At 47.1% G+C, this 27,540-nt stretch overlaps 1 protein-coding gene across 3 annotated transcripts in view; it reads right to left on the bottom strand.

Annotated features, from left to right (window-relative positions):
* Positions 1-27,540, bottom strand: part of robo2 (roundabout, axon guidance receptor, homolog 2 (Drosophila)) — a 1,120,123-nt gene that overhangs the window by 1,013,713 nt on the left and 78,870 nt on the right. The window contains exon 1 of one of the 3 annotated variants that reach the window (XM_086007302.1): positions 8,305-8,714. The exons of 1 other annotated variant lie outside the window; for it this stretch is intronic. In XM_086007302.1, coding sequence (XP_085863428.1) covers positions 8,305-8,476 — 172 coding nt within the window. In that variant the 5' untranslated portion in view covers positions 8,477-8,714. Of the gene's footprint in view, positions 1-4,052; positions 4,342-8,304; positions 8,715-27,540 lie in introns of those variants that run through there. One more of the 3 variants, XM_086007300.1, reaches the window with a different exon arrangement.

The raw sequence follows: 27,540 nt of genomic DNA, 5'->3' as shown, positions 1-27,540 counted from the left end.
ACGAAGGCAGCGTTGAGCTCGGCTGTGATGCTCTCCTTGGTTGAATAGCTGGCCAGCTCTCTAGGTGCAGAGCTGGGCATTGGAATTGGGAGTAACAGAGGGCTGCTGGCACCTGTGGAACCCTGCCCCCATCAGTCACAGCCTTCAGCAGAAGGGCCAGACCAGAGGGAGATAGAATCCCAACATTAGGATGGCCTACAGCACACGGGGACACAACAGTTACCTGTGTCATCGAAAGGAGGCTCGGAGCTGCCTCTGGTTTTAGCGATAGACACTCTCTCTCGCAGCCTCTGCACAAGCTCCTGACGGGGAAGGATCGGAAAGGTGTTGAACATCTGACAACACATCTGCACCTCCTCAAAAATGTAAATGAGTTGCATGTGCAGGTACATGATTGTAGCTCCCTCTGGTCACACGGCCTTCGAAACTATCCCCAAAAGTCCTCCGAGCAACACTGAGAATCTTCGAAGATCAGTTCCCACAGACACAAGGCAGCAACAGTGAGTGTCTGCTGCTCTCTGCGATTCTTGCTTGTGTGTGTGTGAGAGAGAGTTTGTTCCTATTTACTGAAACAGCGACTGATTGGGGAATAGCTTTACCTAGACCCCTCCTGCCGCTCCCTATCCTTCTCCCACCTGTCCTCACTGACCCAGGGGAGATTCACCTCACACACCAGGTGCCTCTGTACAGTAAACCTTTAATTGTTGGATTAACAGCAGTAGGAAAACGATGGCTAAGTATCTAAAAGGAAAATGAAAATCATTTTTTCTTTTAATATCAACAGCAGGGACCCCCACTGCACCCCTCTCTCCGTGGGGAAATGCACTGTGTGTTGTGGTATGAGCTGCACAGAGTGGACAGATGCTGTGCCTGATCCCATGTCGTTGCTCATCTGAATTAAGATAAGAGTGGGTTTGCTGAGATTGGACTCAGTGTCCCCGGGCTCGGAGGGCAGAAATTCACCAAGTGTTTCCGTTCCCTGATTGCGATCCATTCACCACGCTAAAAACTGTCAATGTAGGGGCCACCTCGGAATGGACTGCAATGCACCCCAAGGTGCAATAGCCTGCCTACACGCACTGGGCTGCGATGCACCCCAAGGTGCAATAGCCTGCCTACACGCACTGGGCTGCGATGCACATCAAGGTGCAATAGCCTGCCTACACGCACTGGGCTGCGATGCACCCCGCAGTCCAATATCCTGCTGAACCTTACTGTCAGCGACACTCGGGTGAGCCCCCTCTTGCGGAACTGCATGGAGCACGAGTCAGCACCCAGCACGAGTCAGCGCCTTGGGAGGCCGATGCAGAAAAGTGCAACAGCATCATCGAGCAGATCGAACGGCTGCAATGCAGGAACACAGGAACAGGAGACAACGGGTTGGCTGCACGGTCGAAAGGAGGCATGGTGCTGACTGTTGCTTCAAGACTAGACCCTCTGTCTCTGACCTCCAGCACAGGACGATCCACCAAATACCAGGGGAGCGACCTTGAACAATCCACACTGCCTCTGCAGCTCGAAGCACGTGGGAGACACAGCAACATAGGAACAGGAGGAGGCCATTCAGCCCTTCGAGCCTGATCAGCCGTTCAATTAGATCATGGCTGAACCGTACCTTAACTCCATCCACCCGCCTTGGTTCTGTAACCCTTAATACCCTTTGCTTAACATAAATCTATCAATCTCAGTTTTTAAATTTCCAATTGACCCCCAGCCTCAACAGCTTTTTGGGGGAGAGAGTTCCAGATTTCCACCACCCTTTGTGTGAAGAAGTGCTTCCTGACATCACCCCTGAACGGCCTGGCTCTAATTTTAAGGTTCTGCCCCCTTGTTCTGGACTCCCCCCACCAGAGGAAATAGTTTCTCTCTATCTACCCGATCAACTCCTTTAATCATCTTAAACGCCTCGATTACATCACCCCTTAAACTTCTATACTCGAATGAATTTAATCAACTGAGCAAGTTTTCCAAAAAAATATGCTGTGCGTACACAGGCAGCGGGAACCAACATCCATTTATATAGCATCTGTAGCGGAGTAAAACATCTCAAGGCGCTTCACAGGAGCGTTATCAAAATAAAATTGACACCGAGCCACATGAGGAGATATTAGGACAGGTGACCAAAAGATTGGTCAAAGAGGGAGGTTTTAAGGGGTGCTTGAAGCAGGAGAGAGAGGCAGAGAAGCAGAGAGGTTTAGGGAATAAATTCCAGCGCTTGGAGCTGAGGCAGCTGAACGCACGGCCGCCAATGGTGGCGCGATGGAAATCGGGGTGCGCAAGAGGCATTAATTGGAAGAATGCAGAGATCTCGGAGGGTTGTGGGGCTGGAGGAGGTTACAGAGATAGGGAGGGGCGAGGCCATGGAGGGATTTGAACACAAGAATGAGAATTTTGAAATCGAGGCGTTGCTGGACCGGGAGCCAGTGTGGGTCAGCGAGCACAGTGGGTGATGGGGGAACGGGACTTGGTGCGAGTTAGGGTACGGGACAGCAGAGTTTTGGATGAGCTAAAGTTTACGGAGAGTGGAAGGTGGGAGACTGGCCCGGAGAGCAATGGAACCTTCAGGTCAACACGGGAGAAGAAGACAACCGTTACCTGTGGAGTCGAAAGGTGGAACAGTGCTGACTGTGGGTTCAGAACTAGGTCCTCTGTCTCTGAGCTTCAGCATCAGACGGTTCTTGGAAACTATAGGAGTGGCGTCGAACATTTCACAGCACATCTGTACATGAACAAATGCCCTAATCACGTCCCTGTGAATAAACATGGCTCCGAACATTTGCCTTGCGGTCGATAATCTCTCAATATTCGTTGCAACTAACAGCGGGAGATTTTGACGGTCTCTCTCACACACACACGGGCAGCGGCATACTGCCTGTTGCAGACCCTGCCTGTCTCTCTCAGTGAGAGTTTCTACCGCTCTCTGTGATGCTGGCTGCTATGCGTGCGTGTGTGTGTGTGAGAGAGTTTGTTCCTATTTACTGAAACTTGGACTGACTGGGGAATATCTTTACCCAGACCCCTCCTGCTGCTCCATATCATTCTCTCACCTGTCCTCACTGACCCAGGGGAGATTCACCTCACACACCAGGTGCCTCTCTACAGTAAACAATTGATTGTGAGATTAAAAATCCTGGCATTTCATAGAAGTACAATCATGGGTTATTTCAGATGAGACGTTAAACTGAGGCCCAGTCTGCTCTCTCAGGTGGGTGTAAATGATCCCTCGGTACTATTCCGAAGGAGAGCGGGGGAGTTCTTCCAGATATCATGCTCCAATATTTGCCCCTCAACTAACATCACTAAACCAGATTAACTGATCATTTATCACATTGCTGTTTGTGGGAGCTTGCTGTGTGCAAATTGGATGCCGCGTTTCCTACATTACAACAGTGACTGCACTTCAAAACTACTTCATTGGCTGTAAAGTGCTTTGGGATGTCCTGAGGTTGTGACAGGCGCTATAGAAATGCAAGTTCTTTCTTTCTTAAAGTATCACTTGTGCCTATTTCATGAATTAAATTCCCATTATAAATTTCACGATTGTTTTACAAACACTCTGTCCCATCGCTTCATAATTTAAACACTTTCCTCGAATCACTCTGTAATCTCCTCTGTTCTAACAAAAGTCACCAGTGCAGATAGTTCCACACAGCCTTGGTAAATAAATCCAACCACACCGTGCAACAACAACTTGTATTTATATAGCGCCTTTAACATAGTAAAACCTCCCAAAGTGATTCACAGGAACGATTATCAAAACAAATTTGACACCAAGCTACATAAGGAGACATTAGGATGGGAACTGAAATTGCGAGGGTTTGGACACCGGACAAAAACAGCATTGAGATCATCTGTGTTGCTCCCCTTGGTTGAATAGATGGTTAACTCTCTAGGTGCGGAGATGGGAATTGGGTTTGAGGGTAACAGAGGGCTGCTGGCACCTGTGGAACCCTGCTCCCATCAGTCACTGCCTTCAGCAGAAGGACAAGACCAGAGGGAAATAGAATCCTAACATTACAATGAGCGGCAGCACACGGGGACACAACAGTTACCTGTCCGGTCGAAAGGAGCTGCGGAGCTGCCTCTGGTTTTAACGATAGACGCTCTCTCTCGCAGCCTCTGTACAAGCTGCTCACGGGAAAGGATCGGAGAGGTGTTGAAAAGATAGCAACACATCTGTGCCTTGTAGAAAATGGGAAAGAGTCGCATGTACATCATCACAGCTCTTTGCATTTCTTCCAATTAACAGCGGTAGTTTTCGAAGCCCCGTCTCCCACACGCACTCTGCCTGCGGCAAACTGCCTCTCCCGATCCCTCGCTGGCTGTCTCTGCACCAGTGTCCCTTGTGTGTGTGTGTGTGCCGTCTTTAGATTGGGCAATAAGTTTACCCAGAATTCGCTTGCCTGCCTCTTGGTTTTCCACCTGTTGTCACTGACCCCGGGGGAGTTGCGATTCGTAGAGCAGGCTGCTGAGTGTCGCAAACTGTTCATTGTCACACGTATACATTTGATCAAAACTGAAGACCGGTCTAGGTCAGTGCTGGAGTCTGCACACAGACTGGCAGTCTGGGGCAGCCTCTTGCACACAATCTCTCTTGTTCACTCCAGTGTAATCTGAATAATTCACATGTTTGTGAGTGAGTGTGTGTGTGTGTGTGTGAGTGTGTGAGTGAGTGTGAGTGTGAGTGTGTGTGAGTGTGAGTGTGTGTGTGTGTGTGTGTGTGAGTGTGAGTGTGAGTGTGTGTGTGTGTGAGTGTGTGTGAGTGTGTGTGTGTGTGTGACTGTGTGTGTGAGTGTGTGTGCGAGTCTGTGTTACAACAGTGACTACACTTTCAAACGTACTTCATTGGCTGTAAATCGCTGGGGTCCTGGGGTTGTGAAAGGCGCTATAGAAATGCAAGTCCTTTCTTTATATGGAAGCTCGATGATGTGTTCAAGTCTTAAGGCACGACTTGAACCCACAACCTTCTAACTCAGAGGCAAGCGATGAGCCAATTACCATCCATGGTTCAGCAGTCTCCAACCCCTCACTGCCCAGACTTCCACATGGACTCTGACTGCTCGGGTGAAACACCAGTGTCTGACAGGTACTGGTGGAAAAGAGCTGAGGCTGCATCAATGGGAGAACATGGGAACAGGAGGAGGCCATTCAGCCCCTCAAACAAGTTCCACCATTCAATGAGATCATGGCTGATCTGTATCTTAACTCCAACTACCCGCCTTGGTTCCGTAACCCTTAATACCCTTACCTAACAAAAATCTATCAATCTCAGTTTTATAAGTATCAATTGACCCCCAGCCTGAACATCTTTTTGGGGGAGAGAGTTCCAGATTTCCACCACCCTTTGTGTGAAGAAGTGCTTCCTGACATCAGCCCCTCGAACCTGTTCCACTATTCAATTAGATCATGGCTGATCTTTATCTTTTTTTAAATTTGTTTTATGGGATGTGGGTGTCGTTGGCAAGGCCAGCATTTATTGCCCATCCCTAATTGCCCTGGAGAAGGTGGTGGTGAGCCGCCTTCTTGAACTGCTGCAGTCTGTGTGGTGAAGGTACTCCCACAGTGCTGTTAGGGAGGGAGTTCCAGGATTTTGACCCAGCGACGATGAAGGATCGGCCGATATACTTCTAAGTCAGGATGGTGTGTGACTTGGAGGGGAACTTAGAGGTGATGGTGTTCCCATGCGCCTGCTGCCCTTGTCCTTTTAGGTGGAAGAGGTCGCGGGTTTGGGAGGTGCTGCCGAAGGAGCCTTGGCGAGTTGCTGCAGTGCATCTTGTAGATGGTACACACTGCAGCCACAGTGCACCGGTGGTGGAGGGAGTGAATGTTTAAGGTGGTAGATAGGGTGCCAATCAAGCGGGCTGCTTTGTCCTGGATGGTGTCAAGCTTCTTGAGTGTTGTTGGAGCTGCACTCATCCAGGCAAGTGGAGGGTATTCCATCACACTCCTTACTTGTGCCTTGTAGATGGTGGAAAGACTTTGGGGAGTCAGGAGATGAGACACTCGCCGCAGAATACCCAGCCTCTGACCTGCTCTTGTTGCCACAGTATTTATGTGGCTGGTCCAGTTAAGTTTCTGGTTAGTGGTGACCCCCAGGATGTTGATGGTGAGGGATTCGGCGATGGTAATGCCGTTGAATGTCAAGGGGTGGTGGTTAGACTCTCGCTTGTTGGAGATAGTCATTGCCTGGCACTTCTGTGGCGCGAATGTTACCTGCCACTTATTAGCCCAAGCCTGAACGTTGCCCAGGTCTTGTTGCATGCGGGCATGGACTGCTTTATTATCTGAGGAGTTGTGAATACACTGAACACTGTGCAGTCATCAGTGAACATCCCCATTTCTGACCTTATGTTGGAAGGAAGGCCATTGATGAAGCAGCTGAAGATGGTTGGGCCTAGGACACTGCCCTGAGGAACTCCTGCAGTGATGTCCTGGGGCTGTGATGATTGACCTTCAATCACCACAACCATCTTCCTTTGTATTAGGTATGACTCCTGTCAGTGGAGAGTTTTCCCCCGATTCCCATTGACTTCAGTTTTACTAGGGCTCCTTGATGCCACACTCGGTCAAATGCTGCCTTGATGTCAAGGGCAGTCACTCTCCCCTCACCTCTGGAATTCAGCTCTTTAGCCCATGTTTGGACCAAGGCTGTAATGAGGTCGGGAGCCGAGTGGTCTTGGCGGAACCCAAACTGGGCACCAGTGAGCAGGTTATTGGTGAGTAAGTGCCGCTGGATAGCACTGTCGATGACACCTTCCATCATTTGCTGATGATTGAGAGTAGACTGATGGGGCGGTAATTTTCCGGATTCGATCTTGACTCCAATTATCCTCTTTGGTTCCGTGTCCCTTTGCCCAATAAAAATCTATCAGTCTCAATTTTGAATTATTCAATTGACCCCCTCAACAGCTTTTTGGGAGAGAGAGTTCCAGATTTCCACCACCCTTTGTGTGAAGAAGTGCTTCCTGACATCACCCCTGAACGGCCTGGCTCTAATTTTAAGGTTCTGCCCCCTTGTTCTGGACTCCCCCCACCAGAGGAAATAGTTTCTCTCTATCGACTCTATCAACTCCTTTAATCATCTTAAACACCTTAATGAGATCACCCCTTTATCTTCTATACTCGAGGGAATACAAGCCCAGTCTGTGCAACCTGTCCTCATAATTTGGAGATATTTTGATACGGAGAATCACCGACACAGTTCTCAGCTACAACACTGGAACACAAGAGTAAAGCACAACAGTTACCTGCCGGGTTAAAAGGAGGCGCGGTGCTGACTGTGGGCGCAGAATTAGACCCTCTCTCTCTGCACTTCACCACAGGTTGGTCATCGGGAATCGTTGAAGAGACGTTGAACAGTTTACAACAACCTGTGTGCTTGATACAATGTGTAAATCACTCCCTCATACAGAAACAAGGCTCGGCTCATTCACCCTGTGGAGGGAACTCTCCCAAATGTCCTTCTGAGCAACAGCGGCAGATTTTGACGGTCTTTCTCACTCACACACACGGGCAGCAGCACACTGCCTGTTGCAGACCCTGCCTGTCTCTCTCAGTGAGAGTGTCTGCCGCTCTCTGTGATTCTCTCTCGTGTGTGTGAGAGAGAGTTTCTTCCTATTTACTGACACTGGGACTGACTGTGGAATATCTTCACCCAGACCCCTCCTGCCGCTCCCTATCCTTCTCCCACTTGTCCTCACTGTCCCAGGGGAGATTCACCTCACACAACAGGTGCCTCTGTACAGTAAACCTTTAACTATTAGATTAATATCACCGGCATTTGATGGGAGCTGATTACAGATCAGAAACAAACACTCAACTGATTTAACTCTCAGCTTCACCAACACGGGGCTCCCCCAATGGGTCGATGCCCTGCTCCCCGTGACACTCAACTGGACAATACAAGCAAGGCCCAGGTTTGGTCCTTGATCTGTGCTGATGAGGGGAGGTGGGGGCAGGGCTGCTGTCATTAGACTCAGTTTCACTATCAACCAGGAAGATTTAAAAAATCTTCTACGGCTCCTGCTTCTGATCATTAACCCTTTGATGCCTGGTGGAAAGTGTGAGGGTTTGGACATCAGAAGAAGACAACGTGTAGCTCGGCTGTGATGCACCCCTTGGTTGAATAGCTGGTTAACTCTCTAGGTGCGGAGATGGGAATTGGGTTTGGGGGTAACAGAGGGCTGCTGGCACCTGTGGAACCCTGCCCCCATCAGTCACTGCCTTCAGCAGAAGGACCAGACCAGAGGGAAATAGAATCCCAACATTACAATGAGCTGCAGCACACGGGGACACAACAGTTACCTGTCCGGTCGAAAGGAGGTTCCGTACCGAGCTCGGTCTTTGCTTTAGGCACGGTGCTTCTGATAATCTGCGTAAGTTGCTGATTGGAAAGGATCGGATTGGAGTCGAAGAGCTGACAGCACATCTGTAGCTCGGACAATAAGTAAGCCAGCCGCAGGTCCAGAAGCCTCATTGCCCCTCTCACTCAGGCTGCCCTGGAAACCTTCTAAACAATTCCTCCCAGTCAATGGCACAACTTCCCCGAAGTCTTTCAATACACGGGCGGCAAGGAGAGCCGCTTGATGCAGAACCTGCCTGGGTGTCCCGGCTAATTCCTGTGATGCTCACTTGTGTGAGAGAGTGAGATTGTTCCTGTTTACTGCAACTGCCTCGGAGTCTGTAGATCGGGGAATAGCATCACCCAGACCCCTCCTCCCGCTCCCTAACCTTCTCTCACCTGTCCTCACTGACCCAGGGGAGATTCACCTCACACACCAGGTGCCTCTGTACAGTAAACAGTTGATTGCTAGATTAGAAATGCCGGCATTTCATTGAAATTAGTTACAGCTTGAGAGAAGCTTTGCCCCAAGCACACGACCTGTAGTTTGGATCAGATGTTAAACCGAGGCCCCGGCTGCTCTCTCAGGTGGATGTAAAAGACCCTGTTGGAGGAAATTTTAAAATGGCACCGTAGTGCCTGCTGAAATACTTGACATTCATTGACATTTTGCAGACACTGGCATAACAGACAGCTGACTTGATCTGCTTACACCAAACGTGTGATGTCACTTGTACAGAACAGTAATATAATTAAGTTGTTCGCTAACGGTATAATAATATAATCAACTTGTTTTTGACAGAATGTGATTAAGGGTTGCTAAGGTATTGGATTGGCCAAAGTTAAAGGATGCTAAAGTACCAGATTGGCCAAGGAATTAATGTAATATGGTATCTTTCCTGTTTTTAAATTGTATAAAAGGAGCGCGGCTGCGATTGTAAAGCTGAGAAGCTGGCGATTGCACCAAGGGGGTGTATAGCACTTCTCCCAGAGCGCTCTGTAAATAAAAGTGTACTCGCACATTCCAGCAAGGTTCGCAGTAGTCTGAGTTTATTGCTCTATAAGTCGAAGTTGGGTATACGTCGACCCTGTATATCACTGGGTCCGTTCAGGCTCCAATTCGGCCACTATTTTGAAGAAGATCAGGGCAGTTCTCCCTTGCCCTGGCTAATATTGATCCCTCAACAAACATCACTAAAACAGATTATCTGATCATTTATCACATTGCTGTTTGTGGGAGCTTGCTATGTGCAAATTGGCTGCTGCATTTCCCACATTACGACAGTGACTACACTTCAAATGTGCTTCATTGGCTGTAAAGCACTTTGGGACGTCATGAGGTCATGACAGGCGCTATAGAAATGCAAGTTGTCTCTTTCTTAAAGTATCACTTGAGCCTATTTAACTAATGAAATTCCCATTATAAATTTCACGATTGTTTTGCAGACATTCTGTCCCATCGTTTCATTATTTAAACACTTCCCTCAAATCACCCGTAATCTCCTCTGTTTTAACAAAAGTCAGCAGTGCAGATAGTTCCACACAGCCTTGGAAAGTAAATCCAACCACACCGTGCTACAACAACAACTTGTCTTTATATAGCGCCTTTAACGTAGTAAAACCTCCCAAAGCGATTCACAGGAACAATTATCAAAACAAATTTGCCACCGAGTCACGTAAGGAGACAATAGGATGGGATCTGAAATTCCGAGGGTTTGGACACCGGATGAAGACAGTGTATAGCTCGGCTGTGATGCTCCCTTTGGTAGAATAGCTGGTTAGCTCTCTAAGTGCGGCAATGGGAATTGGGATTGGGAGTAACAGAGGGCTGCTGGCACCTGTGGAACCCTGCCCCCATCAGTCACTGCCTTCAGCAGAAGGACCAGACCAGAGGGAAATAGAATCCCAACATTAGGATGAGCTGCAGCACACGGGGACACAACAGTTACCTGTCTCATCGAAAGGAGGCTCGGAGCTGCCTCCTGTTTTAGCGATAGACACTCTCTCTCGCAGCCTCTGCACAAGCTCCTGAGGGGGAAGGATCGGAGAGGCGTTGAACATCTGACAACACATCTGCATCTCGACAAGAAAATTAACCAATCGCAGGTACATCATTGTAGCTCCCTCTGGTCACACAGCCTTTGAAACTATCCCCAAAAGTCCTTCCGAGCAACACTGAGAGTCTACGAAGATCAGTTCCCACAGACACAAGCCACTAACAGTGAGTGTCTGCTGCTCTCTGCGATTCTCGCTTGAGTGTGTGTGTGTCAGAGAGTTTGTTCCTATTTACTGAAACTGGGACAGACCGGGGAATAGCTTCACCCAGACCCCTCCTGCCGCTCCCTGTCCTTCTCTCATCTGTCCTCACTGACCCAGGGGAGATTCACCTCACACACCAGGTGCCTCTGTACAGTAAAACTTTAATTATTGGATTAACAGCAGTGGGAAAAAGCTGGCTAAGTATCTAAAAGGAACATGAAATTCATTTTTTCTTTTCAAAGCACCAGCAGGAACACTCACTCTAACCCTCTCTCTGTGGGGAAATGCACTGTGTGTTGTGGTACTGAACTGGAGTGGACAGGTGCTGTGTCTGACCCCATGTCTTTGCTAATCAGAGTTAAGATAAGAGTGGGTTTGCTGAGATCAGACTCAGTGACACCGGGCTCGGAGGGCAGAAATTCACCAAGTGTTTCCGTTCCCCGATTGCGATCCATTCACCACGCTAGAAACTGTCAATGCAGGGGCTACCTTGGAAAGGACAGCAATGCAGGCGAAGGTGCAATATCCTGTCTATATGCACTGGGCTGCGATGCACCCTGCAGTCCAATATCCTGTCTTCATTCACACGGCAGCGATGCACCCCGCAGTCCAATATCCTGTCTTCATTCACACGGCAGCGATGCACCCCGCAGTCCAATATCCTGCTTACACTCACTGGGCAGTGATGCACCCCATAGTCCAATATCCTGCCTGCACCAGTCGGGACCAGCGGGAGCAGCGAGGAGGAGCTCGGGAGAAAACCCGGCGACCAGCGAGGCCCGAGACCAGTCGGGAGCAGCGTGGTGAGACCGGTATAAAAACCGGAGAGAGGCGAGGCCCGAGACCAGTCGGGACCAGCGGGAGCAGCGAGGAGGAGCTCGGGAGAAAACCCGGCGACCAGCGAGGCCCGAGACCAGTCGGGAGCAGCATGGTGAGACCGGTATAAAAACCGGAGAGAGGCGAGGCCCGAGACCAGTCGGGACCAGCGGGAGCAGCGAGGAGGAGCTCGGGAGAAAACCCGGCGACCAGCGAGGCCCGAGACCAGTCGGGAGCAGCGTGGTGAGACCGGTATAAAAACCGGAGAGCAGCGAGGCACACCAACTCAGCAGCGGGGAGAGAGGTAAAAAGTAATCAGTGTGTGACGTCACCAGGGAGCAGGTAGGTGATTGGTTGGTGAGTATTTCTCTTTTTTCAATACAAGCTTGAATTCTGTGGTGTTAAATTTCTGTGGTGTAGTGGGGATAGTTGGTAAATAAAGCGCCCTAGAGCATACCTGTAACTGGGGTATTGAATAAATTTTTTAAAGTAATTAAAGGAGTAAGTCATGGCAGGAGAGTTCAGACCCGTGTTCTGCTCCTCCTGCTCTATGTGGGAAGTCAGGGATGCTGCCACTGTCCCTGGCGACCATGTGTGCGGGAAATGCATCCAGCTGCAGCTACTTGTAGACCGCATTGTGGCGCTCGAGCTGCGGGTGGATGAATTTTGGAGCATGCGCGATGCTGAAAGGCTCGTGGATAACACGTTTAGCGAGTTGTGCACGCCTCAGGGTAGGGCAGCACAGGGGGTGACCATCAGACGGAGCAACAAAGGCAGGCAGGTAGTGCAGTGAACCCCTGCGGACATCCCCCTTTCAAACAAGTATACCGCTTTGGATACTGTTGAGGGGGATGACTCACCAGGGGAAGGCAGCAGCAGCCAACTTCCTGGCACTGGGGGTGCTCCTGCTGCCCAGGAAGGGGGGAAAAAGAGTGGGAGAGCAATAGTGGTAGGGGATTCTATAGTAAGGGGAACAGATAGGCGTTTCTGTGGCCGTAGACGTGAATCCAGGATGGTTTGTTGCCTCCCTGGTGCCAGGGTCAAGGATGTCACTGAGCGGCTGCAGGGCATTCTGGAGGGGGAGGGTGAACAGCCAGTGGTCGTGGTCCACATTGGTACCAACGACATAGGTAAAAAGAGGGATGAGGTCCTGCAGCAAGAATTTAGGGAGCTAGGTGAAGGATTAAGGAGCAGGACCTCAAAGGTTGTAATCTCTGGATTACTCCCGGTGCCACGTGCTAGTAAGTATAGGAATAGGAAGATAGAACAGGTGAATGCGTGGCTAAAGGGATGGTGCAGGGGGGAGGGCTTTAGTTTCCTGGATCACTGGGTCTGCTTCTGGGAAAGGTGGGACTTGTACAAGTCGGACGGTTTACACCTGAACCAGAGGGGAACCAATATCCTTGCGGGGAGGTTTGCTAGCACTGCTGGGGAGGGTTTAAACTAACTTGGCAGGAGGTTGGGGTACAGAGTGGAGCTATAGTAGGGGGTGATTTATGGCCAAATACAGAGGGAAAAACAAGTCAGCTGGGAAGGCAGAGCAAATATGTGAAGGCAAAAGAGAATATGGCAGGGCTGGAAGGCATTTATTTTAATGCAAGGAGTCTTGCAAATAAGGTGGATGAACTGAAGTTGTTGTTGAACACATGGGAGTACGATATTGTTGCTATCACGGAGACATGGTTGAGGGAGGGTCAGGACTGGCAGCTCAATATTCCGGGGTATAGAATCTTCAGGCGAGACAGAGGGGGGTGTAAAAGGGGAGGGGGTGTTGCAATATTAATTAAGGAGTCAATTACTGCTGTAAGGAGGGATGATATATTAGCGGGTTCCTCTAATGAGGCCATATGGGTAGAACTTAAAAACAAAAAGGGGGCAAGCACTTTGCTGGGAGTGTACTATAGGCCCCCAAACAGTCAGGGGGAGATAGAGGAACAGATATGTAGGCAAATCTCAGAAAAGTGCGAAAATAATAGGGTAATAATAGTGGGGGATTTCAACTTCCCCAATATAAATTGGGACAGTCAGAGTGTGAAAGGCTTAGAGGGTGCAGAATTCTTAAAGTGCATCCAGGAGAGCTTTTTGAGCCAACATGTAGAAAGTCCTACAAGAGAGGGGGCGGTACTGGACCTAATTCTGGGGAATGTAGCCGGGCAAGTGGTGGAAGTGTCAGTAGGGGAGCATTTTGGCGACAGTGACCATAATTCGGTGAGATTTAAGGTGGTCATGGAAAAAGACAAAGACGGCCCGGAAATAAGGGTTCTAAATTGGGGGAAGGCCAATTTTAATATGATAAGGCAGGATCTGGCCAAAGTGGACTGGGAGCAGCTGCTTATAGGAAAATCCACATCAAAACAATGGGAGACTTTCAGAAGGGAAATTGAGAGAGTACAACGCCAACATGTTCCTGTAAAGGCCAAGGGTGGGACCAACAAGCAAAGGGAACCTTGGATGACAAGGGATATACAAAAATGCATTAGAAATAAAAGGGGGGCTTTTGGCAGTTACAAAAGACTAAAGACGGAGGAAGCCCTAGAGGAGTATAAAAAGTGCAGGGGCATACTTAAAAAAGAAATTAGGAGGGCGAGGAGGGGCCATGAAATAACACTGGCGAGCAAAATAAAGGAAAATCCTAAGATGTTTTATAAGTATATTAAGGGCAAGAGGATAACCAGGGAAAGGGTAGGGCCCATTAGGGACCAAAGTGGCAATCTGTGTGTAGAGCCAGAGGATGTAGGCGGGGTTTTAAATGAATTTTTTGCATCTGTGTTCACTATGGAGAAAGACGATGCAGACATAGAAATCGGGCAAGGGGACTGTGACATACTTGAACATATTAGCATCGAGAGGGAGGAGGTGCTAGCGGTTTTAGCAGGCCAAAAAGTGGATAAATCCCCAGGCCCGGACGAGATGTATCCCAGGCTGCTGTGGGAGGCAAAGGAGGAGATTGCAGGGGCTCTGACACTAATTTTCAGAACCTCTCTGGCCACAGGGGATGTACCAGAGGACTGGAGAACAGCTAACGTAGTACCATTATTCAAGAAGGGTAGCAGGGATAAACCAGGGAATTACAGGCCAGTGAGTCTAACATCTGTGGTGGGGAAATTATTGGAAAAAATTCTGAGGGACAAAATTAATCTCCACTTGGAGAGGCAAGGATTAATCGGGGATAGTCAGCATGGCTTTGTCAAGGGTAAATCATGTCTGACAAATCTGATCGAATTTTTCGAGGGGGTGACTAGTGGGGTGGATGAGGGAAATGCTGTGGATGTGGTTTACATGGACTTCAGTAAAGCTTTTGACAAAGTCCCGCATAGGAGACTGGTTAAGAAGGTAAGAGCCCATGGGATCCAGGGTGCCTTGGCGCGTTGGATCCTAAACTGGCTGAGTGGCAGGAGGCAGAGGGTGATGGTTGAAGGTTGCTTTTGTGACTGGAAGCCTGTGTCCAGTGGGGTACCTCAGGGATCGGTGCTTATTGTTTGTGATCTACATAAATGATTTGGATGAGAATGTAAAAGGTATGATCAGTAAGTTCGCAGATGACACGAAAATTGGTGGGGTGGTAAATTGCGAGGAGGAAAGCCTCCGGCTACAGGACGATATAAACGGGTTGGTCAGATGGGCGGAAAAGTGGCAAATGGAATTTAACCCTGAAAAGTGCGAGGTGATGCATTTTGGACAGACAAATAAGGCAAGGGAATACACAATGAGTGGTAGGACCCTAGGAAGTTCAGAGGGACCTTGGTGTACATGTACATAGATCCCTGAAGGCAGCGGAGCAGGTAGATAAGGTGGTTAAAAAGGCATATGGGATACTTGCCTTCATTAGCCGAGGCATAGAATATAAGAGCAGGGAGGTTATGATGGAGCTGTACAAAACGCTGGTGAGGCCACAGCTGGAGTACTGTGTGCAGTTCTGGTCGCCTCACTATAGGAAGGATGTGATTGCTTTGGAGAGGGTGCAGAGAAGATTCACCAGGATGTTACCTGGGATGGAGCGCCTCAGCTATGAAGAGAGGCTGGACAGGCTGGGGTTGTTTTCCTTGGAGCAGAGAAGGCTGAGGGGGGACCTGATTGAAGTGTACAAAATGATGAGGGGCATAGATAGGGTAGATAAAGAGGAACTTTTCCCCTTAGTAGGGGGGTCAATAACAAGGGGGCATAGATTCAGGGTAAGGGGCAGGAGATTTAGAGGGGATTTGAGGAGGAACTTTTTCACCCAGAGGGTGGTTGGAATGTGGAACTCAATGCCTGAAAGGGTGGTAGAGGCAGGAACCCTCACAACATTCAAGAAGCATTTGGATGAGCACTTGAAATGCCATTGCATACAAGGCTATGGACCAAATGCTGGAAAATGGGATTAGACTGGACAGGGATGGATGGGCGGCGCAGACACGATGGGCCGAAGGGCCTCTTTCTGTGCTGTAAAACTCTATGACTCTATGACTCTATGACACTCACTGGGCTGTGATGCACCCCACATTCCAATATCCTGTTTTCACTCACTGGGCTGTGATGCACCCCGCAGTCTAATATCCTGCTGAACCTTACTGTCAGCGACACTCGGGTGAGCCCCCTCTTGTGGAACTGCACGCAGCACGAGTCAACACCCAACACGAGTCAGTGCCTTGGGAGGCCGATGCAGAAAAGTGCAACAGCACCATCGAGCAGATGGAACGGCTGCAATGCAGGAACACAGGAACAGGAGACAATGGGTTAGCTGCATGGTCGAAAGGAGGCATGGTGCTGACTGTTGCTTCATGACTAGACCCTCTGTCTCTGATCGCCAGCACAGGACGATTCACCAAAAACCTGGGGAGCGACCTTGAACAATCCACACCGCCTCTGCAGCTCGAAGCACGTGGGAGACACAGCAACATAGGAACAGGAGGAGGCCATTCAGCCCTTCGAGCCTGTTCAGCCATTAAATTAGATGACGACTGAACCGTACCTTAACTCCATCCACCCGCCTTGGTTCCGTAACCCTTAATACTCTTTGCCTAACATAAATCTATCAATCTCAGTTTTGAAATTTTCAATTGACCCCCAGCCTCAACAGCTTTTGGTGGGGGGGAGAGTTCCAGATTTCCACCACCCTTTGTGTGAAGAAGTGCTTCCTGACATCACCCCTGAACGGCCTGGCTCTAATTTTAAGGTTATGCTCCTGTGTTCTGGACTCCCCACAACAGAAGAAATAGTTTCTATCTGCCCTATCGAATCCTTTAATCAACTTATACGCCTCAATTAGATCACCCCTTAATCTTCTATACTCAAGGGAATACAATCAACTGAGCAAGTTTTCCAAAAAATATGCTGTGCGTACACAGGCAGCGGGAACCAACATCCATTTATATAGCATCTGTAGCGGAGTAAAACATCTCAAGGCGCTTCACAGGACCGTTATCAAAAAAAAATTGACACCGAGCCACATAGGACAGGTGACCAAAAGATTGGTCAGAGAGGTTGGTTTTAAGGGGTGCTTGAAGCAGGAGAGAGAGGCAGAGAAGCAGAGAGGTTGATTGAGGGATAAATATTTGCCCGGATTTTGGGTAGAACTCCCCTGCTCTTTTTCAAAATAGTGCCACGGGCTCTTCTACTGACCTCGCATCTGGACGACGGCCCCTCTGACAGTGCAGCACTCCCTCAGTACCGTACTGGCGTGTCAGTCTGAATTATTTGCTCAAGTTTCATGAAGTGGGACCTGACCCCACACACAACCTTCATACTCACAGGCAAGTGAGCTACCCGCTGAACCAATGCTGACACCCAGCTCTATGTAAAGGCTGCTATTGCGAAATGCTGTGTCTGTACTTACTTGCAAATAAAATAAAATGTTTTTGTTGAAGAATTTTCTACAGTTGTGGAAATCTACTTGTCGCAATTTACATTAACGATTTAGACTTAGGAATCAAAAACACAATTTCGAAATTTGCGGATGACACCAAATTGGGGGGGGTGGTGGGGGATAGTCAATACTGAGGAGGACTGCAACAAATTACAGGAGGACATTAATAAACTTGCAGAATGGGCATATAATTGGCAAATGAAGTTCAACACGGATAAACGTGAGGTATTACACTTTGGTAGGGAGAATAGGGAGGTCACTTATCACTTGGAGGGTGCGAGTTTAGGTGGGGTAGAGGAACAGAAATAGGAGAATAGACCAGATGAATGCGTGGCTGGAGAGATGGTGTAGGAGGGAGGGATTTCAATTTCTGAGGCATTGGGATTGAATCTGGGGAAGGTGGGACCTGTACAAGCTGGACGGATTACACCTCGGCAGAACCGGGACCAATATCCTCACAGGGGGGTTTGCTAGTGCTGTTGGGGAGGATTTAAATTAGTTTTTCAGGGGGCTGGGAACCTAAGTGTGGGCCCAGAAAGGAGAGAAACAAAGCTGGAAGTGCAAGTTAGAAAAGTAGTCAGCAAAACTAGTAGGGAGCAGAAACAAAGGCTAACAGTAAAGAGGGTCAAAGTGCAGAAAAATATTAAACAGGCAAATTTGAAGACACTTTAACTAAATGCACGTAGCATTCGCAACAAGGTGGATGAATTAATGGCACAAATAGAAGTAAATGGGTCTGATGTAATTGCCATTCCAGAGACATGGTTGCAGGGTAACCAAAGCTGGGAACTGAATGTTCATGGGTACGCAAGTGTTAGGAAGGACAGATAAAAAGGAAAAGGAGGTGGCGTAGCGCTGTTAATAAGGGATGAGATTGGTACAGTAGAGATAAAAGATCTTGGCTCGGCAGATCGTGATGTAGAACTGAAATCACTTTGGGTGGAGCTAAGAAAGAGCAAAGGGCGGAAAACATTGGTGGGAGTTGTGTATAGGCCACCAAACAGTAGTGGTAATGTAGGGCACAGTATCAATCAAGAAATTAGAAGCGCATGTAACAAGGGCAATACGGTAATCATGGGGGACTTTAATCTACATATTGACTGGGCAAATCAAATTACCACTAATGGTGTGGAGGATGAATTCTTGGAATGCATGCGAGATGGTTTCCTGGATCAGCATGTGGAGGAACCAACCAGGGAACAGGCTATTCTGGATCTGGTACTGTGTAATGAGAAAGGGCTAATCAATAATCTTGTGGTAAAGGGGCCTTTGGGAACAAATGACCATAATATGGTTGAATTTTACATTAAGTTTGAGAGTGATGTAGTCCAATCTGAAACTAAGGTCTTCAATCTAAACAGAGGAAACTACAAGGGTATGAGGGACAAGTTAGCTATGGTAGATGGGAGACTACACTAAAAGGTATGAAGGTGAACATACAATGGCTAACATTCAAGGAAATAATGCATAATTTGCAACAAACCTATATTCCTCTAGGACATAAAAACCCAAAAGGAAAAGTGATCTAACCATGGCTAACAAAAGAAATTAAAGCTAGTATTAAGTCAAAGGAGGAAGCTTATAAAGTTGCCAGAAAAAGTGGTTAGCTGAGGATTGGGATCTTTTTAGAAATCAGCAAAGGGGGACCAAGAAATTGATAAAGAAAGGGAAAATGGAACATGAGCACAAACTAGCGAAAAATATAAAAACGGATTGTAAAAGCTTCTATAGGTATGTGAAAAAGAAAAGACTGGCAAAGGTAAATATAGGTCCTTTACAGTCAGAGTCGGGAGAATTTATAATGGAGAATGAGGAAATGGCTGAGAAATTAAATAAATACTTTGTTTCTGTCGAATAACGAGGGCTGTAGAGAGGGCTTTAAACTAATTAGTGGGGGGGAGGTTTTAAGAGAGCGAAAAATAAAAATGACAGCGGAGAAGGCAATAGAGCAAGGTAGCAGTGGGGGAATTAAAAACCAGAGCGTGTCAGGAAGGGACAGAATGTATAATGATAAAGGTAAAGTAGTAAAAGGGGTAAAAGCAGGAATAAATTGTCAGAAAACATATTTGAAAATTCTTTATCTGAATGCACGCAGCATTCGTAACAAAATTGACGAGTTGACGGTGCAAATAACTACACATGGGTATGATCTGGTGGCCATTACAGAAACATGGCTGCAACATAATCATGACTGGGAACTAAACATACAAGGGTATTTGACAATTAGGAAGGACAGACAGGAAGGAAAGGGAGGTGGGGTTGCTATGTTAATCAAGGATGGAATCACTGCAATAGTCAGAAATGATATTGGGTCAAAGGATCAGGATAGTGAAACAGTTTGGGTGGAGATAAGGAATAATAAGGGGGAAAAGTCACTAGTGGGCATAGTCTATAGGCCTCCTAACAGTTGCAACTCTGTTGGTTGGAATATAAATCAGGAAATAGTTGGGGCTTGTAATAAGGGAACAGCTATAATCATGGGGGATTTTAACTTTCATATTGACTGGACTAATCAAATTGGGCATGGCAGCACTGAGGAAGAGTTCATAGAGTGTATTAGGGATGGGTTCCTTGAGCAGTATGTAACTGAACCAACCAGGGGGCAGGCAATCTTAGATCTGGTCCTGTGTAATGAGACAGGATTAATAAAAAATGTCCTAGTAAAGGATCCCCTTGGAATGAGTGACCATAATACGGTTGAATTCCAAATTCAGTTTGAGGGTGAGAGAGTTGGATCTCAAACCAGCGTACTAAGCTTAAATAAAGGAGACTATGAAGGTATGAGAGTAGAATTGACTAAAGTGGACTGGGAAAACAGATTAAAGTGTAAGACGGTACAAGAGCAGTGGTCTACATTCAAGGAGATATTTCACATCTTTCAAGATAAATATATTCCACTGAGGAAAAAGGGGAGTAAAAGAAAAGACAGCCATCCGTGGCTTAGTAAAGTAATAAAGGATAGTATTCGACTGAAAACAAGGGCATATAAATTAGCCAAATCTAGTGGGAGGATAGAAGATTGGGAAGCATTTAAAAGCCAGCAAACAATAACTAAAAGATTAATTAAGAAAGGGAAGATAGATTATGAAAGTAAACTAGCAAAAAATATAAAAACAGATAGCAAGAGTTTCTACAGCTATATAAAAAGAAAAAGAGTGGCTAAAGTGAACGTTGGTCCCTTAGAGGATGGGACCAGGAAACTAGTGATGGGGAACATGGAAATGGCAAAGACGCTGAACAAATATTTTGTATCAGTCTTTACAGTAGAGGACACTAAAAATATCCCAACACTGGACAAACAGGGGGCAATGGGGGGGGGGGGGCGGCGGGAGGAGCTAAACACGATTAAAATCACTAAGGAGATGGTACTCAGTAAAATAATGGGACTTAAGGCGGATAAATCCCCCGGACCTGATGGCCTACATCCTAGGGTCTTGAGAGAAGCGGTGGTAGGGATTGTGGATGCATTGGTGATCATCTTCCAGAACTCCCTGGACTCAGGAAAGGTCCCGGCAGATTGGAAAACTGCTAATGTAACACCCTTATTTAAGAAGGGAAGTAGACAAAAAGCTGGAAACTATAGACCAGTTAGCCTAACATCTGTGGTTGGCAAAATGTTGGAGTCCATTATTAAGGAAACAGTACCAGAGCATTTGGATAAACATAATTTAATAGGACAGAGTCAGCATGGTTTTACGAAGGGGAAGTCATGTTTGACAAATTTGCTCGAATTCTTTGAGGATGTAACATACAAGGTGGATAAAGGGGAACCAGTGGATGTAGTGTATTTGGACTTCCAAAAGGCATTTGACAAGGTTCCACACAAAAGATTACTGATCAAGATAAAAAATCACGGGATTGGGGGTAATATACTGGCATGGGTGGAAGATTGGCTATCTAACAGAAAACAAAGAGTTGGGATAAATGGTTCGTTCTCGGGCTGGCAATCAGTAACTAGTGGTGTTCCGCAGGGGTCAGTGCTGGGACCCCAACTCTTTACAATCTATATTAACAATTTGGAGGAAGGGACCGAGTGCAACATATCCAAGTTTGCCGACGATACAAAGATGGGAGGGAAAGCAGTGAGTGAGGAGGACATAAAAAACCTGCAAAAGGACATAGACAGGCTAAGTGAGTGGGCACAGATTTGGCAGATGCAATATAATGTTGGAAAGTGTGAGGTTATGCACTTTGGCAGAAAAAATCAAAGAGCAAGTTATTATCTAAATGGAGAGAAACTGCAAAGTGCTACAGTACAAAGGGATCTGGGGGTCCTGGTGCATGAAACACAAAAAGTTAGTATGCAGGTGCAGCAGGTGATCAGGAAGGCCAATGGAATCTTGGCTTTTATTGCAAGGGGGATGGAGTATAAAAACAGGGAAGTCTTGCTGCAGTTATACAGGGTATTGGTGAGGCCACACCTGGAATACTGCGTGCAGTTTTGGTTTCCATATTTAAGAAAAGATATACTTGCTCTCGAGGCGGTTCAGAGAAGGTTCACTCGGTTGATTCCAGAGATGAGGGGGTTGACGTATGAGGAAAGGTTGAGTAGGTTGGGACTCTACTCATTGGAGTTCAGAAGAATAAGAGGCGATCTTATCGAAACATATAAGATTGTGAGGGGGCTTGATCGGGTGGATGCGGGGAGGATGTTTCCACTGATGGGTGAGACTAGGACTAGGGGGCATAATCTTAGAATAAGGGGCTGCCCTTTCAAAACTGAGATGAGGAGAAACTTCTTCACTCAGAGGGTAGTAAATCTATGGAATTTGCTACCCCAGAGAGCTGTGGAAGCTGCAACATTAAATAAATTTAAAATGGAGATAGACAGTTTCCTAGCAGATAAGGGAATTAGGGGTTACGGGGAGCGGGCAGGGAAGTAGACGTGAGTCTAGATTCAGATCGGCCATGATCCTATTGAATGGCGGAGCAGGCCCGAGGGGCCATTTGGCCTACTCCTGCTCCTATTACTTATGTTCACGAAGGAAGACACAAAAAACCTCCCAGAAATACGAGAAAAACAAAGGGTGTGACGAGAATGAGGAACTTAAAGAAATTATTATTAGTAAAAAAAATAGTACAGGTGCACGATCCCTTATCCGAAACCCTTGGGGCCAGCTGTGTTTCGGAATTCGGAATTTTTCGGATTTCAGAACAGACGATGCTTATAAATGGACAAGAGGCAGCCGTCGGGTTTACCCCACAACTACACCACTAGTGATGGATGCAAACCTGGCTAGTTAACCAGATTACTATAAAGAAATAGTTAACAGCAATGTTTCCTCAAAGTTGCACACGGCCACGCAGTAATCTGCAAACTCCCGTGCAAGGTGCTCAAGCTTTTACACTGGAAATACCGTGCAGTGAAAGAAACAAGCCACATCGAACAATGCAGCCCACGGGGAACGTTGTAAAGTCAGATTTACTGTTTACCTAATTTACTCATCAAAAATATACAATATTTCAGTGCAACAATTTATACAAAGTATGAATACAACAAGTATTGTGAACATTTAAGGGTCAGTTTTTTTAAAGCACAAGAAATCTCAACCATTTTCCTATCCGTTTAAGTATCTCCCCACTGAGTGATGCTCCAGGAAAAAACTTTCGGTTTTCAGAGCTTTTCAAATTTCGGAATTGTGGATAAGGGATAGTTGACCTGTACTAGCAAAATTAATGGGACTAAAAGTCGATAAATCCCAAGGACAGGATGACCTACATCCTAGGGTTTTGAAAGAGGTGGCCATTGGGATAGTGGATGCATTGGTTGTCATCTTCCAAAATTCTATAGATTCTGGAACGGTTCCTGCAGATTGGAGGATAGCAAATGTAACCCCGCTATTTAAGAAAGGAGGGAGAGAGAAAACGGGGAACTACAGACCTGTTAGCCTCACATCAGTAGTAGGGAAAATGCTGGAATCTATTATAAAGGATGCAATAACTGGGCACTTAGAAACTAATAGTAAGATTGGGCAGAGTCAACATGGATTTATGAAAGGGAAATCCTGTTTGACAAACCTATTGGAGTTCTTTGAGGATGTAACTAGTGGAGTAGATAAAGGGTAACTGGTAGATGTGGTGTATTTGGATTTTCAGAAGGCCTTTGATAAGGTCCCACACAAGAGGCTGGTGAACAAAATTAGGGCACATGGAATTGGGGGTAATATACTAGCATGGATTGAGAATTGGTTAACAGACAGAAAACAAAGAGTAGGGATAAACGGGTCTTTTTCAGGATGGCAGCCTGTGACTAGTGGGGTACCGCAAGGATCGGTGCTTGGGCCCCAGCTATTCACAATCTATATCAATGATTTGGATGAGGGAACTAAATGTAACATTTCCAAATTTGTTGATGATACAAAGCTAGGTGGCAGTGTCAGTTGTGAAGAGGATGTGAAGAGGCTTCAAGGGGATCTCGACAGGCTCAGTGAGTGGGCGAGAACATGGCAGATGGAATATAATGTGGATAAATGTGAAGTTATCCACTTTGGTAGAAAAAACAGAAAGGCAGAGTATTTCCTAAATGGTGAAAGATTGGGGATTCCAGATGCTCAAAGGGACCTGGGTGTCCTTGTACATGAGTCACTGAAAGTGAATGTGCAAGTGCAGCAAGCCATTAGGAAGGCAAATGATATGCTGGCCTTCATTGCAAGAGGATTCGAGTACAGGAGTAAAGAAGTCTTACTCCAATTATATAGGGCCTTGGTGAGACCACACCTGGAGTACTATGTACAATTTTGGTCTCCATACCTAAGGAATGATATACTTGCCATAGAGGGAGTGCAACAAAGGTTCACGAGATTGATTCCTGAGATGGCGGGACTGTCGTATGAGAAGAGATTGAGTAAACTAGGCCTGTATTCTCTTGAATTCAGAATAATGAGAGGGGATCTCATTGAAGCATACAAAATTATTACAGGGCTTGATAGGGTGGATGCTGGGAGAATGTTTCCCTTGGCTGGGGAGTCTAGAAGCAGGGGCCACAGCCTCAGGATAAAGGGTAGGCCACTCAGGACTGAGATGAGAAGAAATTTCTTCACACAGAGGGTGGTGAATCTTTGGAATTCTCTACCCCAGAGGGCGGTGGAGGCTCAGTTATTGGGTATATTCAAAACAGAAGTCGATAGATTTCTGACTAGTAAAGGCATCAAGGGATATGGCGATAGGGCCGGTGAATGGAGTTGAGGTAGAAGATCAGCCATGATCTCATTGAATGGCGGAGCAGGCTTGAAGGGCCGAATGGCCTACTCCTGCTCCTGTTTCTTATGTTCTTATGTTCTTAACAAAGGGATCTCGGAGTACAAATACACAAATCACTAAAAGTATCGACACAGGTTAACAAGGCCATAAAAAAAGCAAACCAAGCACTGGGGTTTATTTCTAGAGGGATAGAATTGAAAAGTAGGGAAGTTATTCTAATCCTGTATTGAACCTTGGTTAGACCACACTTGGAGTACTGCGCACAGTTCTGGCGCCATATTATAAAAATGATATAGAGACACTGGAGAGGGTGCAGAGAAGATTTACAAGGATGACACCAGAAATGCGAGGGTACACATATCAGGAAAGGATGAACAGGCTGGGTCTCTTTTCTCTTGAAAAAAGGCTGAGGGGTGACCTAATAGAGGTCTGTAAAATTATGAAAGGTTTTGTTAGAGTGGATACAGAGAGAATGTTTCCACTTGTGGGGAAGAGCAAAACTAGGGGCCATCAATATAAGATAGTCACCAAGAAAACCAATAGGGAATTCAGGAGAAACTTCTTTACCCAGAGAGTGGTGAGAATGTGGAACTCGCTACCACAGGGAGTGGTTGAAGCGAATAGTATCGATGCATTTAAGGGGAGGCTCGACAAGTGTATGAGGGAGAAGGGAATAGAGGGTTATGCTGATAGATTTAGATGAGGAAAGACAGGAGGAGGCTCAAGTGGAGCATAAACGCTAGTATGAACTGGCTGGGCCGAATGGCTTGTTTCTGTGCCGTATACCCGATGTAATCCTTTGTAAAATTCCAGAGCTTGGGGCCCAGGCAGCTGTAGGCACGGCCACCAATGGTGGCGCGATGGAAATCAGGGGTGTGCAAGAGGCCAGAATTGAAGGAGCGCAGACAACTCGAAAGGTTGTAGGGCTGGAGGAGGTTACAGAGATAGGGAGGGGATTGAAAACAAGGATGAGAATTTTGAAATCGAGGGAGTTAATGTGGGTCAGCGAGCGCAGGGAGTGATGGGTGAACGGGACTTGGTGCCAGTTAGGATTCGGGACAGCAGAGTTTTGGATGAGCTAAAGTTTACAGAGAGTGGGAGGTGGGAGCCTGGCCCGGAGAGCAATGGAACCGTCAGGTCAACATGGGAGAAGAAGACAACCGTTACCTGTGGAGTCGAAAGGTGGGACAGTGCTGACTGTGGGTTCAGAACTAGGCCCTCTGTCTCTGAGCTTCAGCATCAGACGGTTCTTGGAAACTATAGGAGTGGCGTCGAACATTTCACAGCACATCTGTACCTGAACAAACGCCCTAATCACTTCATCGTACATAAACATGGCTCTGAACATTAGTCCTTGCAACCAACAGTGGGAGATTCCGACAGTCTCTCTCACACACACGGGCAGCAGCACACTGTCTCTCTCTCTCTCAGAGTGTCTGCCGCTCTCTGTGATGCTGGCTGGTGTGTGTGTGTGTGTGTGAAAGAGAGTTTGTTCCTATTTACTGAAACAGCGACTGACTGGGGAATACCTTTACCCAGGCCCCTGCTGCCGCTCCCTATCACCTGTCCTCACTGACCCAGGGGAGATTCACCTCGCACACCAGGTACCTCTGTACATTAAACAGTTGATTACAAGATTAAAAGTCCTGGCATTTCATAGAAATCAGTTCCAGCTCTAGTTAAGCTTTCACCCAATCATAATCGTGGGTTATTTCACATGAGACGTTAAACCGAGGCCCCGTCTGCTCTCTCAGGTAGATGTAAAAGATCCCACGGCCACTATTTTGAAGAAGAGCAGGGGAGTTCTCCCCGGAGTTCTGAGCCAATACTTAGCCCTCAACTAACATCACTAAAGCTGATTATCTGATCATTATCACACTGCTGTTTGTGGGAGCTTGCTGTGCACAAATTGGATGCTGCGTTTCCCACATTACAACAGTGATCACTCTTCAAATGTATTTCATTGGCTGTAAAGCTCTTTGGGACATCCTGAGGTTGTGAAAGGCGCTATAGAAAAACAAGTTATTTCTTTCTTAAAGTATCACTTGAGCCTATTTCACGAATGAAATTCCCATTATAAATTTCACGATTGTTTTGCGGGCACTCTGTCCCATCGCTTCATCATTTTAATCACATTTCCCACAAATCACCCCGTAATCTGCTCTGTTCTAACAAAAGTCACCAGTGCAGGTAGTTCCACACAGCCTTGGTAAGTAAATCCAACCACACTGTGCAACACCAACAACTTATATATTTATACAGCGCCTTTAATGTAGTAAAACCTCCCAAAGCGATTCACAGGAGCGATTATCAAAACAAATTTGACACCAAGCCCCATGAGGAGACATTAGGATGGGAACTGAAAATGCGAGGGTTTGGACACCGGACGAAAACAACGTGTAGCTCGGCTGTAATGCTCCCCTTGGTTGAATAGTTGGTTAACTCTCTAGGTGCGGAGATGGGAATTGGGTTTGGGGGTAACAGAGGGCTGCTGGCACCTGTGGAACCCTGCCCCCATCAGTCACTGCCTTCAGCAGAAGGACCAGACCAGAGGGAAATAGAATCCCAACATTACAATGAGCTGCAGCACACGGGGACACAACAGTTACCTGTCTCGTCGAAAGGAGGCTCTGTGCCGAGCTCGGTCTTTGCTTTAGGCACGGTGCTTCTGATAATCTGCATAAGTTGCTGATTGGAAAGGATCGGATTGGAGTCGAAGAGCCGACAGCACATCTGTAGCTCGGAGAACAAGGGACCCAGAATCATGTAGAGAAGCCTCATAGCTCCTCTCACTCACGCTGCCGTGGAAACCTTCTAAACAATTCCTCCCAATCAATGGCACAACTTCCCCGAAGTCTTTCAATACACGGGCGGCAAGGAGAGCCGCTTGATGCAGAACCTGCCTGGGTGTCCCGGCTAATTCCTGTGATGCTCACTTGTGTGAGAGAGTGAGATTGTTCCTGTTTACTGCAACTGCCTCGGAGTCTGTAGATCGGGGAATATCTTCACCCAGACCCCTCCTCCCGCTCCCTAACCTTCTCTCACCTGTCCTCACTGACCCAGGGGAGATTCACCTCAC

The sequence above is a fragment of the Somniosus microcephalus genome, chromosome 14 (assembly GCF_052327205.1).
Source record: "Somniosus microcephalus isolate GS21.2 chromosome 14, FLI_Smic_1.0, whole genome shotgun sequence".
NCBI lineage: Eukaryota > Metazoa > Chordata > Chondrichthyes > Squaliformes > Somniosidae > Somniosus > Somniosus microcephalus.
This window is presented reverse-complemented; position numbering and strand designations above follow the sequence as displayed.